We start from the raw sequence: 15371 nt of genomic DNA, 5'->3' as shown, positions 1-15371 counted from the left end.
AACCCCAACATTCTAATATTAACCCTAAACCCCACCCACCTATACTCACTAACTGTAACCCCAACATACTAATATTAACCCTAAATCCCACCCACCTATACTCACTAACTGTATCCCCAACATACTAATATTAACCCTAAATCCCACTCACCCTATACAAGCTAACTGTAACCCCAACATTCTAATATTAACTAGTTCTGTGTGCTGGATTTATGATAGCTAGTGATAGCTAGTTCTGTGTGCTGGATTTATGATAGCTAGTGATAGCTAGTTCTGTGTGCTGGATTTATGATAGCTAGTGATAGCTAGTTCTGTGTGCTGGATTTATGATAGCTAGTGATAGCTAGTTCTGTGTGCTGGATTTATGATAGCTAGTGATAGCTAGTTCTGTGTGCTGGATTTATGATAGCTAGTGATAGCTAGTTCTGTGTGCTGGATTTATGATAGCTAGTGATAGCTAGTTCTGTGTGCTGGATTTATGATAGCTAGTGATAGCTAGTTCTGTGTGCTGGATTTATGATAGCTAGTGATAGCTAGTTTTGTGTGCTGGATTTATGATAGCTAGTGATAGCTAGTTCTGTGTGCTGGATTTATGATAGCTAGTTCTGTTAGCTGGATTTATGATAGCTAGTGATAGCTAGTTCTGTGTGCTGGATTTATGATAGCTAGTGATAGCTAGTTCTGTGTGCTGGATTTATGATAGCTAGTGATAGCTAGTTCTGTGTGCTGGATTTATGATAGCTAGTGATATCTAGTTCTGTGTGCTGGATTTATGATAGCTAGTGATAGCTAGTTCTGTGTGCCAGATTTATGATAGCTAGTGATAGCTAGTTCTGTGTGCTGGATTTATGATAGCTAGTGATAGCTAGTTCTGTGTGCTGGATTTATGATAGCTAGTTCTGTGTGCTGGATTTATGATAGCTAGTGATAGCTAGTTCTGTGTGCTGGATTTATGATAGCTAGTGATAGCTAGTTCTGTGTGCTGGATTTATGATAGCTAGTGATAGCTAGTTCTGTGTGCTGGATTTATGATAGCTAGTGATAGCTAGTGATAGCTAGTTCTGTGTGCCGGATTTATGATAGCTAGTGATAGCTAGTTCTGTGTGCTGGATTTATGATAGCTAGTGATAGCTAGTTCTGTGTGCTGGATTTATGATAGCTAGTGATAGCTAGTTCTGTGTGCCGGATTTATGATAGCTAGTGATAGCTAGTTCTGTGTGCTGGATTTATGATAGCTAGTGATAGCTAGTTCTGTGTGCAGGATTTATGATCGTTATTGATACCTAGTTTTGTGTGCTGGATTTATGATAGCTAGTGATAGCTAGTGATAGCTAGTTCTGTGTGCTGGATTTATGATAGCTAGTGATAGCTAGTTTTGTGTGCTGGATTTATGATAGCTAGTGATAGCTAGTGATAGCTAGTTCTGTGTGCTGGATTTATGATAGCTAGTGATAGCTAGTTCTGTGTGCTGGATTTATGATAGCTAGTGATAGCTAGTTCTGTGTACTGGATTTATGATAGCTAGTGATAGCTAGTTCTGTGTGCTGGATTTATGATAGCTAGTGATAGCTAGTTCTGTGTGCTGGATTTATGATAGCTAGTGATAGCTAGTTCTGTGTGCTGGATTTATGATAGCTAGTTCTGTGTGCTGGATTTATGAGTATATTGACTTTGTAGTACTATGAGATATACATGCTGTGCTAAACTCTAATTTAATATGAAAGCTAATACATTATACTGACCCCAGCAGGGCATACGAAAAGTACTCAGGGAGATCGAAGGGGAATTCCACTCGCCAGTTCGTATTGAACAGGACGGCCACAGTCTCTGAGTGAGAAAAGCACAGACACAAGGCTCAGTGGGAAAATACTGAGTATACTGACAGGAGGATAGAGCAGAGTATATTGACAGGAGGAAAGAACAGAGTATACTGACAGGAGGACAGAGCAGAGTATACTGACAGGAGGATAGAGCAGAGTATACTGACAGGAGGAAAGAACAGAGTATACTGACAGGAGGCAAGAACAGAGTATACTGACAGGAGTATAGAGCAGAGTATACTGACAGGAGGCAAGAACAGAGTATACTGACAGGAGGAAGGAGCAGAGTATACTGACAGGAGGAAGGAGCAGAATATACTGACAGGAGGACAGAGCAGAGTATACTGACAGGAGGACAGAGCAGAGTATACTGACAGGAGGACAGAGCAGAATATACTGACAGGAGGACAGAGCAGAGTATACTGACAGGAGGACAGAGCAGAATATACTGACAGGAGGACAGAGCAGAGTATACTGACAGGAGGACAGAGCAGAATATACTGACAGGAGGATAGAGCAGAGTATACTGACAGGAGGACAGAGCAGAATATACTGACAGGAGGACAGAGCAGAGTATACTGACAGGAGGAAGGAGCAGAGTATACTGACAGGAGGAAGGAACAGAGTATACTGACAGGAGGCAAGAACAGAGTATACTGACAGGAGTATAGAGCAGAGTATACTGACAGGAGGAAGGAGCAGAGTATACTGACAGGAGGACAGAGCAGAGTATACTGACAGGAGGATAGAGCAGAGTATACTGACAGGAGGACAGAGCAGAGTATACTGACAGGAGGAAGGAGCAGAGTATACTGACAGGAGGACAGAGCAGAGTATACTGACAGGAGGATAGAGCAGAGTATACTGACAGGAGGACAGAGCAGAGTATACTGACAGGCGGAAGGAGCACAGTATACTGACAGGAGGCAAGAACAGAGTATACTGACAGGAGGATAGAGCAGAGTATACTGACAGGAGACAAGAACAGAGTATACTGACAGGAGGCAAGAACAGAGTATACTGACAGGAGGAAGGAGCAGAATATACTGACAGGAGGACAGAGCAGAGTATACTGACAGGAGGACAGAGCAGAATATACTGACAGGAGGACAGAGCAGAGTATACTGACAGGAGGACAGAGCAGAATATACTGACAGGAGGATAGAGCAGAGTATACTGACAGGAGGACAGAGCAGAATATACTGACAGGAGGACAGAGCAGAGTATACTGACAGGAGGACAGAGCAGAGTATACTGACAGGAGGACAGAGCAGAGTATACTGACAGGAGGAAGGAGCAGAGTTTACTGACAGGAGGAAGGAGCAGAGTATACTGACAGGAGGCAAGAACAGAGTATACTGACAGGAGTATAGAGCAGAGTATACTGACAGGAGGAAGGAGCAGAATATACTGACAGGAGGACAGAGCAGAGTATACTGACAGGAGGACAGAGCAGAGTATACTGACAGGAGGATAGAGCAGAGTATACTGACAGGCGGAAGGAGCACAGTATACTGACAGGAGGCAAGAACAGAGTATACTGACAGGAGGATAGAGCAGAGTATACTGACAGGAGACAAGAACAGAGTATACTGACAGGAGGCAAGAACAGAGTATACTGACAGGAGGAAGGAGCAGAATATACTGACAGGAGGACAGAGCAGAGTATACTGACAGGAGGACAGAGCAGAATATACTGACAGGAGGACAGAGCAGAGTATACTGACAGGAGGACAGAGCAGAATATACTGACAGGAGGATAGAGCAGAGTATACTGACAGGAGGACAGAGCAGAATATACTGACAGGAGGACAGAGCAGAGTATACTGACAGGAGGACAGAGCAGAGTATACTGACAGGAGGACAGAGCAGAGTATACTGACAGGAGGAAGGAGCAGAGTTTACTGACAGGAGGAAGGAGCAGAGTATACTGACAGGAGGCAAGAACAGAGTATACTGACAGGAGTATAGAGCAGAGTATACTGACAGGAGGAAGGAGCAGAATATACTGACAGGAGGACAGAGCAGAGTATACTGACAGGAGGACAGAGCAGAGTATACTGACAGGAGGACAGAGCAGAATATACTGACAGGAGGACAGAGCAGAATATACTGACAGGAGGACAGAGCAGAGTATACTGACAGGAGGACAGAGCAGAGTATACTGACAGGAGGATAGAGCAGAGTATACTGTAAGAGTATATTGTAAATTGGTGTAAACACCAGGGACAACATGTTGTTGTTGAGATAGGAGAAAAAATCATCAAGTTGTTCATCAGACCCTTTCCAGATAACAAGAATATCATCAATGTACCGACGCCAGAGCACCAGGTTTGCCCCAAATGGACTGTCTGTTGCCCCCGTAATAAGCTTGTTTTTCTTATACATTTAAACAACATTATATACTTTTAGTATGTAAATAAGAGAAGTGTGATTAAAACACACAACCCTATATATAGTATGAATTGCTCAGTAATGTTATAGAGCAGGAGATTTTAACATACTAATGGATAGCATTCAGGTCCTGATAGACCAATATTAGCTGTGGGAATATAAAACCCTGATTCTATTATGTCTTAGACCAAATTAGATATGGGCTAGAAATAACACTGTATATACAAAGAACGAAACAAACTTATCTACAATGATTGTACACTAACACTAATATGATGTAATTCTATTTTACTCAATTCCATTTTATTCTTTTCTGTTTGCATTATGGGGACCTTCTGATGCCGACATGTAAACCGGATGAAGTGGAACGCACGTGCGTTCCAGTGACGCACGTCCGCTCAGATGAGGAGGAAGTGGATGCTTCCGGGTCTATGGAACGCACGTGCGTTCCACAAGCAGGATCCGGAACTCCATATATGGAGCGAATGAACAAACCGACACACAGCTGATCGGTTTTTCGAAAATTGGATTGAAATACCGGCGGGGAGACCTATATAAGGAAGTTGAAGCCCCCAGAGGGATTGAAGCACTACTCCTGAGGAAGTCTGGTGACCCAGACGAAACGCGTAGAGACTTGAGACTTTTTATTTGATTGGCATTTTATTATTTTATAACTGTATATCTGTTTTGCCTGCCTGACCTCTTTATAAGGACGTTTTGGCCCCACATTGATGGAAGAAAACAGAATCATTTTGATGAGCCTTTTTACTACTACTATGTTGTAAGTGTAACCATTAAAAGCTGTGATTTTACTTTTCAAACAGTGCTGCACTATGATATTTTTTATCTTTTGCATGCTTAATCTACTATCCTAATTTCGAGGAATCTGGGGAGATCCACCAATTTGATGAGCTTGAAAAATACAGATATTCTGTAAGTGTGACATAAATCCAAGGGGACACTTATGGTCTAACGTTAATCCCCTATGAGCGCTTTCTTTTATTTTTCTATAGGTCTAGATATATTCTGTTTTACCTTATATATACTGACAGGAGGACAGAGCAGAGTATACTGACAGGAGGAAGGAGCAGAGTATACTGACAGGAGGACAGAGCAGAGTATACTGACAGGAGGATAGAGCAGAGTATACTGACAGGAGGACAGAGCAGAGTATACTGACAGGAGGACAGAGCAGAGTATACTGACAGGAGGACAGAGCAGAGTATACTGACAGGAGGATAGAGCAGAATATACTGACAGGAGGCAAGAACAGAGTATATTGACAGGAGGAAGGAGCAGAATATACTGACAGGAGGACAGAGCAGAGTATACTGACAGGAAGAAGGAGCAGAATATACTGACAGGAGGACAGAGCAGAGTATACTGACAGGAGGATAGAGCAGAATATACTGACAGGAGGATAGAGCAGAGTATACTGACAGGAGGACAGAGCAGAGTATACTGACAGGAGGACAGAGCAGAATATACTGACAGGAGGACAGAGCAGAGTATACTGACAGGAGGATAGAGCAGAGTATACTGACAGGAGGACAGAGCAGAGTATACTGACAGGAGGAAGGAGCAGAATATACTGACAGGAGGACAGAGCAGAGTATACTGACAGGAGGACAGAGCAGAGTATACTGACAGGAGGACAGAGCAGAATATACTGACAGGAGGACAGAGCAGAGTATACTGACAGGAGGATAGAGCAGAGTATACTGACAGGAGGACAGAGCAGAGTATACTGACAGGAGGAAGGAGCAGAATATACTGACAGGAGGACAGAGCAGAGTATACTGACAGGAGGATAGAGCAGAGTATACTGACAGGCGGAAGGAACAGAGTATTAATGGAGTAATGCTCTGCTGACAGAGGTATTAATGGAGTAATGATCTGCTGACAGAGGTATTAATGGAGTAATGATCTGCTGACAGAGGTATTAATGGAGTAATGCTCTGCTGACAGAGGTATTAATGGAGTAATGCTCTGCTGACAGAGGTATTAATGGAGTAATGCTCTGCTGACAGAGGTATTAATGGAGTAATGCTCTGCTGACAGAGGTATTAATGGAGTAATGATCTGCTGACAGAGGTATTAATGGAGTAACACTCTGCAATACTCTAACAGGTCACCTCTTTCACTTTTGATGACTGCCAGTAGCCGGAACATTAACGCTGCACATGTTGCAGCAAAGAATCCACGCCAGTAATTGCGAACTGCGAAATGCGTGGCCGTGGCTTCAACACTGAACAAGACACCTAGAAAGGAAGACAAAATACTTTAAAATATACTGTATCTAGGGTAGGTTGTTATCTTTTCAGCTGAACTACTTACCCCCCACGGGAGCCACAAAGCAGCAAGCCACGCCGACAGCTGCTCCAGCTATTAAAAGCTCATATTTCCTGCTCGGATTCTGCAAGAACAGAGGAAAAACGTTTACACAGGCCTATGTCTTATAATGTAATACAGGAAGCCATACTAAGGAGACACTTTATCACTTTTGGGTCAGTGACGCCCCTTCTGATGGGATAAGAGAGCGTCTCACACACAGGGATTCCTATAAGTTATAGGGTCAGTGACGTCCCCTCTGATGGGATAAGAGAGCGTCCCACACACAGGGATTCCTATAAGTTATAGGGACAGTGACGCCCCCTCTGATGGGATAAGAGAGCATCTCACACACAGGGATTCCTATAAGTTATAGGGACAGTGACGCCCCCTCTGATGGGATAAGAGAGCGTCTCACACACAGGGATTCCTATAAGTTATAGGGTCAGTGACGCCCCCTCTGACGGGATAAGAGAGCGTCCCACACACAGGGATTCCTATAAGTTATAGGGACAGTGACGCCCCCTCTGATGGGATAAGAGAGCGTCTCACACACAGGGATTCCTATAAGTTATAGGGTCAGTGACGCCCCCTCTGATGGGATAAGAGAGCGTCTCACACACAGGGATTCCTATAAGTTATAGGGACAGTGACGCCCCCTCTGATGGGATAAGAGAGCGTCTCACACAGGGATTCCTATAAGTTATAGGATCAGTGACGCCCCCTCTGATGGGATAAGAGAGTGTCCCACACACAGGGATTCCTATAAGTTATAGGGTCAGTGACGTCCCCTCTGATGGGATAAGAGAGCGTCTCACACACAGGGATTCCTATAAGTTATAGGGTCAGTAACGTCCCCTCTGATGGGATAAGAGAGCGTCTCACACACAGGGATTCCTATAATTTATAGGGTCAGTGATGCACCCTCTGATGGGATAAGAGAGCGTCTCACACACAGGGATTCCTATAAGTTATAGAGTCAGTGACGCCCCTTCTGATGGGATAAGAGAGCGTCTCACACACAGGGATTCCTATAAGTTATAGGGTCAGTGTCGTCCCCTCTGATGGGATAAGAGCATCTCGCACACAGGGATTCCTATAAGTTATAGGGTCAGTGACGCCCCCTCTGATGGGATAAGAGAGCGTCTCACACACAGGGATTCCTATAAGTTATAGGGTCAGTGACGCCCCTTCTGATGGGATAAGAGAGCGTCTCACACACAGGGATTCCTATAAGTTATAGGGTCAGTGACGCCCCCTCTGATGGGATAAGAGAGCGTCTCACACACAGGGATTCCTATAAGTTATAGGGTCAGTGACGCCCCCTCGGATGGGATAAGAGAGTGTCTCACACACAGGGATTCCTATAAGTTATAGGGTCAGTGACGTCCCCTCTGATGGGATAAGAGAGCGTCTCACACACAGGGATTCCTATAAGTTATAGGGTCGGTGACGTCCCCTCTGATGGGATAAGAGAGCGTCTCACACACACAGGGATTCCTATAAGTTATAGGGTCAGTGACGTCCCCTCTGATGGGATAAGAGAGTGTCTCACACACAGGGATTCCTATAAGTTATAGGGTCAGTGACGCCCCCTCTGATGGGATAAGAGAGCGTCTCACACACAGGGATTCCTATAAGTTATAGGGTCAGTGACGTCCTCTCTGATGGGATAAGAGCGTCTCACACACAGGGATTCCTATAAGTTATAGGGTCAGTGACGTCCCCTCTGATGGGATAAGAGAGCGTCTCACACATAGGGATTAGTAGAAGTTATAGGGTAGGTGACTGATGGGATAAGATTTAAGATTTACCTCTTTAGCACCCACAATTTTCACCATAAGCTTCCCTAAAAGGGTAGCCAGTATAGTTGCCATATGTACAAAGGGACCCTGTAAAGATAAGTGAAGCAGACAGTAAAAATGAATTATTATTGTTCTTATGATTAGTTTTTGTCGACTTTCTTAATATTAATCTGTCATCAAAACACTTACCACTTTGCCTAGGAAAATAGTGCTGCCGGCTGCAAGGGTACAAGTGACGCCAATTAGCTTGGCAACAAAAGTACGGAATGTGAAGAATTCGGCTAATACGACGCCTCGCAGTGTTACCTTCAACTCTGGGATACCGGATCCTGCAACAGAATTTTGAGGAAACCATAATAACACCTTCACATCAAAATAATAATATCGCCTTCATATCACATCCATAATTTCACTTTCACATCACATCCATAATATTACCTATGGTAGACCCTGTACAATATCCCCCCAACCTTTTCCCCAAAGTAACTATTATAACCACTGGCTCAGTGCCTTCCCTTCTCCAAAACACAAGTACCGAAGGCTCCCATTCCCTGGCAAGCATTCGCACCCAAAGTACCGAAAGGTCTCCAGTGGCACTTGGCCGGCAACCATATGGAATTACAACTTGGACACTTTACATCGCGGTGGACGGTCACATTGGTTGACGGTTTTGTCCCACTTCCCGACCTGCCAGGAGAGCTCTATTTGGAGGAAAGGCACTAGAGACTAAATGGAACAATAGCTTCCAGAGAGCCCGGGGACGTCACCTTTTGTTGGACCACAGGAACTCCTGACATTTGACTGGCAAAAACCCCATATGCGCTGGAACTATTTGGGGATTAGACCTTGTGCGCAGCCATTCAAAACTTTACCCCGGTGGTGATTTGACATTTCCTTATGGATCAGGGTGCTATTTTTACAACATGGGCGCTCGGACCAGAGATATCCAGGGATATATGACTAGTGATGTACCGAACGGTTCGCTGGCGAATAGTTCCTGGCGAACATAGCGTGTTCGCATTCGCCACGGCGGGGAACATTTGCGCGGTTTGGTCCGCCCCCTATTCGTCATCATTGAGTAAACTTTAACCCTGTGCCTCACAGTCAGCAGACACATTCCAGCCAATCAGCAGCAGACCCTCCCTTCCAGACCCTCCCACCTCCTGTACAGCATCCATTTTAGATTCATTCTGAAGCTGCATTCTTAGTGAGAGGAGGGACAGTGTAGCTGCTGCTTATTTAAAAGGGAAATTGATAGCTAGGTTAGTCGATTCAGTGTCCACTACAGTCCTGAAGGACTCATCTGATCTCTGCTGTAAGGACAGAACCCCAAAAAGCCCTTTTGAGGGCTAGAACATCAGTCTGCTTTTTTTTCCTGTGTAATCTAATTGCAGTTGCCTGCCTGCCAGCTTCTGAGTCAGGCTCACAGTGGATACTGTGCCCACTTGCCCAGTGCCACCACTCATATCTGGTGTCACAATAGCTTGCATTTAAAAACAAAGAACTGTTTTTCACTGTAATAGATTGAATAGCAGTTAGTTGTCTTCAAGTGTGTGTGTCAGGCCTACAGCGTGTACTCTGCCAACCTCTGCCAGTGCACATTGCCACTCATATCTGGTGTCACAATAGCGTGCATTTAAAACCAAAAAACTTTTTTCACTGTTATAGATTGAATAGCAGTTAGTTGTCTTCAAGCGTGTGTGTCAGGCCTACAGCGTGTACTCTGCCAACCTCTGCCAGCGCACATTGCCACTCATATCTGGTGTCACAATAGCGTGCATTTAAAAACCCCAAAACTTTTTTCACTGTAATAGATTGAATAACAGTTAGTTGTCTGCAAGCGTCTGTGTGTCAGGCCAACAGCGTGTACTCTGCCAACCTCTGCCAGTGCACATTGCCACTCATATCTGGTGTCACAATAGCGTGCATTTAAAACCAAAACATTTTTTACACTGTTATAGATTGAATAGCAGTTGGTTGTCTTCAAGCGTGTGTGTCAGGCCTACAGCGTGTACTCTGCCAACCTCTGCCAGTGCAGAGTGCCACTCATATCTGGTGTCACAATAGCATGCATTTAAAAACCCAAAAACTTTTTTCAATGTAATAGATTGAATAGCAGTTAGTTGTCTGCAAGCGTCTGTGTGTCAGGCCAACAGCATGTACTCTGCCAACCTCTGCCAGTGCACAGTGCCACTCATATCTGGTGTCACAATAGCGTGCATTTAAAAACATTTTTTTTTCACTGTTATAGATTGAATAGCAGTTAGTTGTCTTCAAGCGGGTGTCAGGCCTACAGCGTGTACTCTGCCAATCTCTGCCAGTGCACATTGCCACTCATATCTGGTGTCACAATAGCGTGCATTTAAAACCAAACATTTTTTTTACACTGTTATAGATTGAATAGCAGTTAGATGTCTTCAAGCGTATGTGTCAGGCCTACAGCGTGTACTCTGCCAACCTCTGCCAGTGCACAGTGCCACTCATATCTGGTGTCACAATAGCGTGCATTTAAAAACCCAAAAACTTTTTTCACTGTTATAGATTGAATAGCAGTTAGTTGTCTTCAAGCGGGTGTGTCAGGCCTACACCGTTTACTCTGCCAACCTCTGCCAGTGCACAGTGCCACTCATATCTGGTCTGGTGTCACAATAGCGTGCATTTAAAAACCCAAAAATTTTTTCACTGTTATAGATTGAATAGCAGTTAGTTGTCTTCAAGCGGGTGTCAGGCCTACAGCGTGTGCTCTGCCAACCTCTGCCAGTGCACATTGCCACTCATATCTGGTGTCACAATAGCGTGCATTTAAAACCAAAACATTTTTTACACTGTTATAGATTGAATAACAGTTAGTTGTCTTCAAGCGTGTGTGTCAGGCCTACAGCGTGTACTCTGCCAACCTCTGCCAGTGCACAGATCCAGTCATATCTGGTGTCACAATAGCGTGCATTTAAAAACCCAAAAACTTTTTTCACTGTTATAGATTGAATAGCAGTTGTCTTCAAGCGGGTGTGTCAGGCCTATAGCGTGTACTCTGCCAACCTCTGCCAGTGCACAGTGCCACTCATATCTGGTCTCACAGTAGCTTGCATGCATAGTACCACTAATCCAAAAAAAATTACAGGCAGAAGCAGGCCACCCCGCAGGGGCCATCGTGGTCGTGGTGCTGTGATTCCCTTTTGCCCTAGAATAATGCCTAGTTTTCAGAGGCCACGTACCCTGAACTTGAAAAGTTCTGAGGACATAGTTGACTGGCTAACACAGGACACCCAATCTTCTACAGCTTCCGCTCGGAACCTTGACGCACCATCCTCCTCCAGCTTAGCTTCGGGCACCTCTCAAGATACCACTCACCCGCCTGCCGCCACCACCAACACTAGCACCACAGCTGCTTCACTTTATCTGTCAGAGGAATTATTTACACATCCGTTTGAAGAAATTAGTGATGCTCAACCATTATTGCCAGAGGATGTAGATAACAGGGATATGTCTCAGTCAGGCAGCATTACACACATGGACGTACGGTGTGATGATGATGATGTTGTACCCGCTGCTGCTTCCTTTGCTGAGTTGTCAGATACAAGTGAAGCGGTTGATGATGACGATGCGTCCATGGATGTCATGTGGGTGCCCGCTCGGCAAGAAGAAGAACAGGGCGAAAGTTCAGATGGGGAGACAGAGAGGAGGAGGAGACGAGTTGGAAGCAGGGGGAGGTCGTCGCAAGGAGCTAGTGGCACAGTCAGACAGCATGCATCGGCACCCGGGGTCAGCCCGACAGCACGCCAATCAACGCATGCTGTGTCCACCACCAGAATGCCGTCTTTGCAGAGCTCAGCAGTGTGGAATGTTTTTTGTGTGTCTGCCTCTGACAACAGCGATGCCATTTGCAACCTGTGCCAAAAGAAACTGAGTCGTGGGAAGTCCAACACCCACCTAGGTACAACTGCTTTTGGATCAACACATGAGTACAAGCAGCACACAAACTCAAAGCCGCCATCCTCCTCCTGGTCCAGCATCTTCAACCACATCAACCACTGCTGTCCTCCTTGCCCCCTCTCAACCATCCGCCACTCCATCTCTCGCCTTGAGCAGTTCCCGCTCATCTGCCCACAGTCAGGTGTCTGTAAAGGACATGTTTGAGCTTAAGAAGCCAATGTCAGAAAGTCACCCCCTTGCCCAGCGTCTGACAGCTGGCTTGTCTGAACTATTAGCCCGCCAGCTTTTACCATACAAGCTGGTGGAGTCTGAGGCGTTCAAAAAATGTGTAGCTATTGGGACACCACAGTGGAAGGTACCCGGCCAAAATTTATTTTCACAAAAGGCAATCCCCAACCTGTACTCGATTGTGCAAAAGGAAGTAATGGCATATCTGGCACACATTGTTGAGGCAAGGGTCCATCTGACCACTGATACCTGGTCTGCAAAGCATGGTCAGGGCAGGTATATCACCTACACTGCGCATTGGGTAAACCTGCTGACGGCTGCCAAGCATGGAATGCGTGGCTCTGCAGAGGAGTTGGAGACACCGCCACGACTTGCAGGCAGGCCTGCTGCCACCTCCTCTACTCCTCCTACTCCATCCTCTTCCATAACCTCCTCGGCTGAGTCCTCTTCTGCTGCTGCGTCTTGCTCCACATCAACGGCACCCCCCCAGCTACTATTCCACATCCCGGATACGGCAGTGTCACGCCGTCTTGGGTTTGACTTGCTTGAAAGCAGAGAGTCACACCGGACAAGCACTCCTGTCCGCCCTGAACGCACAGGTGGAAAAGTGGCTGACTCCGCAGCAACTTGAGATTGGCAAAGTGGTTTGTGACAACGGAACAAATTTGTTGGCGGCATTGAAGTTGGGTAAGTTGACACATGTGCCGTGCATGGCACATGTGTGTAATCTGATCGTACAACGCTTTGTGCATAAGTACACAGGCTTACAGGACGTCCTGAAGCAGGCTAGGAAGGTGTGTGGCCATTTCAGGCGTTCCAACACCGCCATGGCGCACTTTGCAGATATCCAGCGGCGAAACAACATGCCAGTGAGGCGCTTGATTTGCAACAGCCCGACACGTTGGAATTCAACACTCCTAATGTTCGACCGCCTGCTCCAACAAGAAAAAGCCGTTAATGAATATTTGTATGACCGGGGTGCTAGGACAGCCTCTGGGGAGCTGGGATTTTTTTTGCCACGTTACTGGACGCTCATGCGCAATGCCTGTAGGCTCATGCGTCCTTTTGAGGAGGTGACAAACCTAGTCAGTCGCACCGAAGGCACCATCAGCGACATCATACCATTTGTTTTATTCCTGGAGCTTGCCCTGCGAAGAGTGCTGGATCAGGCCATAGATGAGCGTGAAGAGGAAGAGGAAGAGTTGTGGTCACCATCACCACCAGAAACAGCCTTATCAGCATCGCTTGCTGGACCTGCGGCAGCGCTGGAAGAGGATTGTGAGGAAGAGGAGAAATGTGGCTTTGAGGAGGAGGAGGAAGACCAACCACAACAGGCATCCCAGGGTGCTTGTTGTCACCTATCTGGTACCCGTGGTGTTGTACGTGGCTGGGGGGAAGAACATACCTTCATTGAGATCACTGAGGAGTAGGAACGGGAAATGAGTAGCTCGGCATCCAACCTTGTGCAAATGGGGTCTTTCATGCTGTCGTGCCTGTTGAGGGACCCTCGTATAAAAAGGCTGAAGGAGAACGACCTGTACTGGGTGTCCACGCTACTAGACCCCCGGTATAAGCAGAAAGTGGCTGAAATGTTACCAAATTACAACAAGTCGGAAAGGATGCAGCATTTGCAAAATAAATTAAAAAGTATGCTTTACACAGCGTATAAGGGTGATGTCACAGCACAACGGGAATCTAACAGGGGAAGAGGTGAAAGTAATCCTCCTCCTCCCACGACCACGCCGGCAAGGACAGGACGCTTTAAAGATGTGTTGTTGATGGAGGACATGCAGAGCTTTTTAAGGCCTACGCATCGCCACAGCCCTTCGAGATCCACCCTCAGAGAACGACTCGACCGACAGGTAGCAGACTACCTCACCTTAACTGCAGATATCGACACTCTGAGGAGCGATGAACCCCTTGACTACTGGGTGTGCAGGCTTGACCTGTGGCCTGAGCTATCCCAATCTGCGATAGAACTTCTGGTCTGCCCCGCTTCAAGTGTCCTGTCAGAAAGGACCTTCAGTGCAGCAGGAGGTATTGTCAATGAGAAGACAAGTCGCCTAGGTCAAAAAAGTCTAGATTACCTCACCTTTATTAAGATGAATGAGGGATGGATCCCGAAGGGACTGACAGTGGGCGATACATTCGACTAAAAAAGGCCTGATGAGATGAGCTGCCTTGGGCTAAAAATGGTCCACACGCTGCTGCATTTTAGCTCTGAATGCCGGTTGACTTGCGTGACTTACCCGCCACCAACTAGGGTTCAAGCCGCAATGTTTTAGGGCACTTTCTGCCTGGGAAACAAACATCAATTTTTCTGGCCGCTGCTTGCAGCGGCTGCAACAATACCTAATTTTTCAGGCATGTGTACATGCCTAATTTTTCGGGCTTCTGGTGTTGCACTGTGGCTTCAAAAAACAAACCAAAAAAAAAGGCACATAACAGGGATTAAACTGATAGGAATAGTACTACTTAACACACCACTCCTATCTGGTGGCACATTAGATTGCACGCGCAGTGCCCCAAATTTGAAGTAGGAGGACCGACCAAGCATCTTTTTCCATCTCCCGGTTCCTAAATTCAATGCCATATACACGTTCCCAGATAGGGCGCCAGCTCGTTATTCTCTTGGGCGCCAGCTCGTTATTCTCTTTTTCACTTCACTAGGGACACTTTACTGCACTATGGGCACTTAGACCCACTCTTTGTCTTGCACACTGTTATTCCTAGCCAGCATCTGTGATGGGAAATCAGGCAGTCATCTAAACGTTTAGATTGAGCATTAGCTTAGAACACCCTTGAAGGTGTTTAAGGAGATTAGGGCTAGTTTAGAGGATTCTTCTTAGACCTCTCTGAG

General features: G+C 45.9%; 1 protein-coding gene across 1 annotated transcript in view; it reads right to left on the bottom strand.

The window, feature by feature from the left end:
• The window catches only part of LOC134603721 (chloride channel protein ClC-Kb-like), an 83128-nt gene that overhangs the window by 49088 nt on the left and 18669 nt on the right, over positions 1-15371 (bottom strand). The window contains exons 4-8 of the mRNA XM_063449900.1: positions 8540-8679; positions 8360-8437; positions 6552-6630; positions 6350-6475; positions 1743-1827 (exon numbers count right to left, since the gene is read on the bottom strand). Coding sequence (XP_063305970.1) covers positions 1743-1827; positions 6350-6475; positions 6552-6630; positions 8360-8437; positions 8540-8679 — 508 coding nt within the window. The remainder of the gene's footprint in view (positions 1-1742; positions 1828-6349; positions 6476-6551; positions 6631-8359; positions 8438-8539; positions 8680-15371) is intronic.

The sequence above is a fragment of the Pelobates fuscus genome, chromosome 3, assembly GCF_036172605.1.
Source record: "Pelobates fuscus isolate aPelFus1 chromosome 3, aPelFus1.pri, whole genome shotgun sequence".
Taxonomy (NCBI): Eukaryota; Metazoa; Chordata; class Amphibia; order Anura; family Pelobatidae; genus Pelobates; species Pelobates fuscus.
Note: the sequence above shows the minus strand (reverse complement) of the source record. Positions and strands in the feature narration are given on the sequence as shown.